Genomic DNA, 1,920 nt, shown 5'->3' with positions numbered 1-1,920 from the left:
CTGAATAGAGCGCGGATGGAAGCTGTCACTCAACAAGAGAAGTTGCAAGAAGTTTGTAAAACCTAACATGAGAGAAAAAGCAGAACATGATATCATAGGAGGGGAAAAAGCAGCAAAAAAGAATGACATCATAAGAGGAAAAACAGCTGAATTTCTAAACAGAAAACACAGCGAAAATCCAAGGGAAATGGGAACGGGTCAATATTAGACACCACATGAACAGAAGTTTCGATCTAATATAAACTGAATAGTGATTACAAAATTCTTTTTTCTCATCCCTGTAAGTTTGGACGCCAACATAGTAGTGGCTCTGATTTTCCATAAATTAAGAACTCATACAAGCATGTTAATACATCTCATTAGTTTGAGTTCACTTGATCTCAAATTCTGTATCTTGCCCCTTCAGCATGCCTGAAACCATAGAAGGCATGGCATGATCCACATTTCCCAGCCGCACAATTGCTTCATGGACAGTCAGAGGTGGCATGTCAAAGTACTTTGTGTGAACAGCCTGAAAATGGTGTAGATAATGAGTCTATGACAGACAAGAATAATATGTCCAGGTGGGCAATGGTTTACCTAGCCAAAAGCATGCATCAAACTTAAAGGTAAGCCATGATTTCGAAAGATGAAGATGGTAAAACATTTTCCTTGTGCAACAGTCCATAAGTATCTAGCTAAGAGAATCGACATGGTATTCGCAATAGTTCACAAGTTATAATGCTAAAAAATTATATGCAAATTACATGTGCCGTAGTAATCACGAAATGGTGCAATGGGGGAAAACCCTTGTTGGGAGTAGAACTATTCATGACAAGTCTATATCAATTAACTCACAAGAATACATAAGACTTTACATTTGATGATATGAAGCTACGGATAATAACTAAATCCACATGAAACAATTAAGACAACATAAATAATAAACTGCAACGACAATTTGGTAAAACAAAAATGTTAAAGAGCTATACCTCATCAAGATGGTGGAGATAATGAGTCTAAGGCAGACAGCAACAATATGTCCAGGTGGGCAATGGTTTAACTAGCCAAAAAGCATGCATCAAACGTCTTAAATGTAATAGAAGATATCCTTTCTCTAGTTTCATTCTACATTGACACCCAGATGTAGAGAAGAACTTTGAGCGCCAAGCCATGATTTGGAAAGATGAAGACGGTAATGCGGTTTCCTTTTGCAACAGTCCATAAATATCTAGCTAAGAGAACCGATAAGGTATTCGCTACAGTTCACAAGTTATGATGCTAAATCATCTGCAAATTACATGTGCCGTAGTAATCGCCAAATGGTGCTATGGGGAAAGCCCTTGTTGGGAGTAGAACTATTCACTACAGGTCTGTATTAATGAACTCACAGGAATACATAACACTCACATTCGATGATATGAAGCTATGGATAGTAACTAAATGCATATAAAACAACTAAGACAACATAAATAATAAACCGCGAACAAAAATGTTAAAGAGCCCTACCTCATCAAGATTGTCGTCATCTTTTCGCTGTGAAACTGTATCTGCATCATTCTCCACCACTTGTGACATTGGCTCCCTAACCTTCAACTTATTAAATCCTTTCATGTGTCTACCATGATTGGACTCCTTGTCCTTAATCTTCCTCAACTTGTTGAATAGTTGACGACACCAAATCAATACTTGCTTAGATTTCTCAGCATCTTCCTCTGCCACCCCATGACTTTTAGTAAACACGGTAACCCAAAATCACAAAAAATCTAAAATTCAATTCATAATTTGAAGGGTACCTTTCTAATCCTTGGGCCTTTCCCCATCTCTCCACCTCTAAAACACAACCTTACATCAACTGCCCGTCCAAGATGACAATGTTTCTGAATTGCCTGTCCTACTTTGATCTTTGTGGAATTCACCAAAGAAGAAGCTAGTGAAGTA

The 1,920-nt window shown here is 37.8% G+C and overlaps 1 protein-coding gene across 1 annotated transcript; it reads right to left on the bottom strand.

Annotated features, from left to right (window-relative positions):
* Positions 1-216: 216 nt before the first annotated feature.
* Positions 217-1,920, bottom strand: LOC112323630 (ribosome-binding factor PSRP1, chloroplastic-like). Its single transcript, XM_024582591.2, has 3 exons — positions 1,776-1,920; positions 1,489-1,694; positions 217-511 (listed from the first exon to the last, which is right to left on the bottom strand). Exons 2-3 carry the CDS (start codon positions 1,591-1,593, stop codon positions 371-373), a joined length of 246 nt encoding a protein of 81 aa, XP_024438359.1. The 5' UTR covers positions 1,594-1,694; positions 1,776-1,920; the 3' UTR covers positions 217-370.

This window comes from Populus trichocarpa, chromosome 12 (genome assembly GCF_000002775.5).
Source record: "Populus trichocarpa isolate Nisqually-1 chromosome 12, P.trichocarpa_v4.1, whole genome shotgun sequence".
Taxonomy (NCBI): Eukaryota; Viridiplantae; Streptophyta; class Magnoliopsida; order Malpighiales; family Salicaceae; genus Populus; species Populus trichocarpa.
The sequence above is the reverse complement of the archived record's forward strand: the minus strand, read 5'-3'. Positions and strand labels throughout refer to the sequence as shown.

Coding starts and splice junctions, on each gene's coding strand:
- LOC112323630 (XM_024582591.2), bottom strand. CDS start 1,593: ATGAAAGGATTTAATAAGTTGAAGGTTAGGGAGCCAATGTCACAAGTG. Junction 512..1,488: donor ATGACGACAATCTTGATGAG/GTAGGGCTCTTT, acceptor CACCATTTTCAG/GCTGTTCACACAAAGTACTT.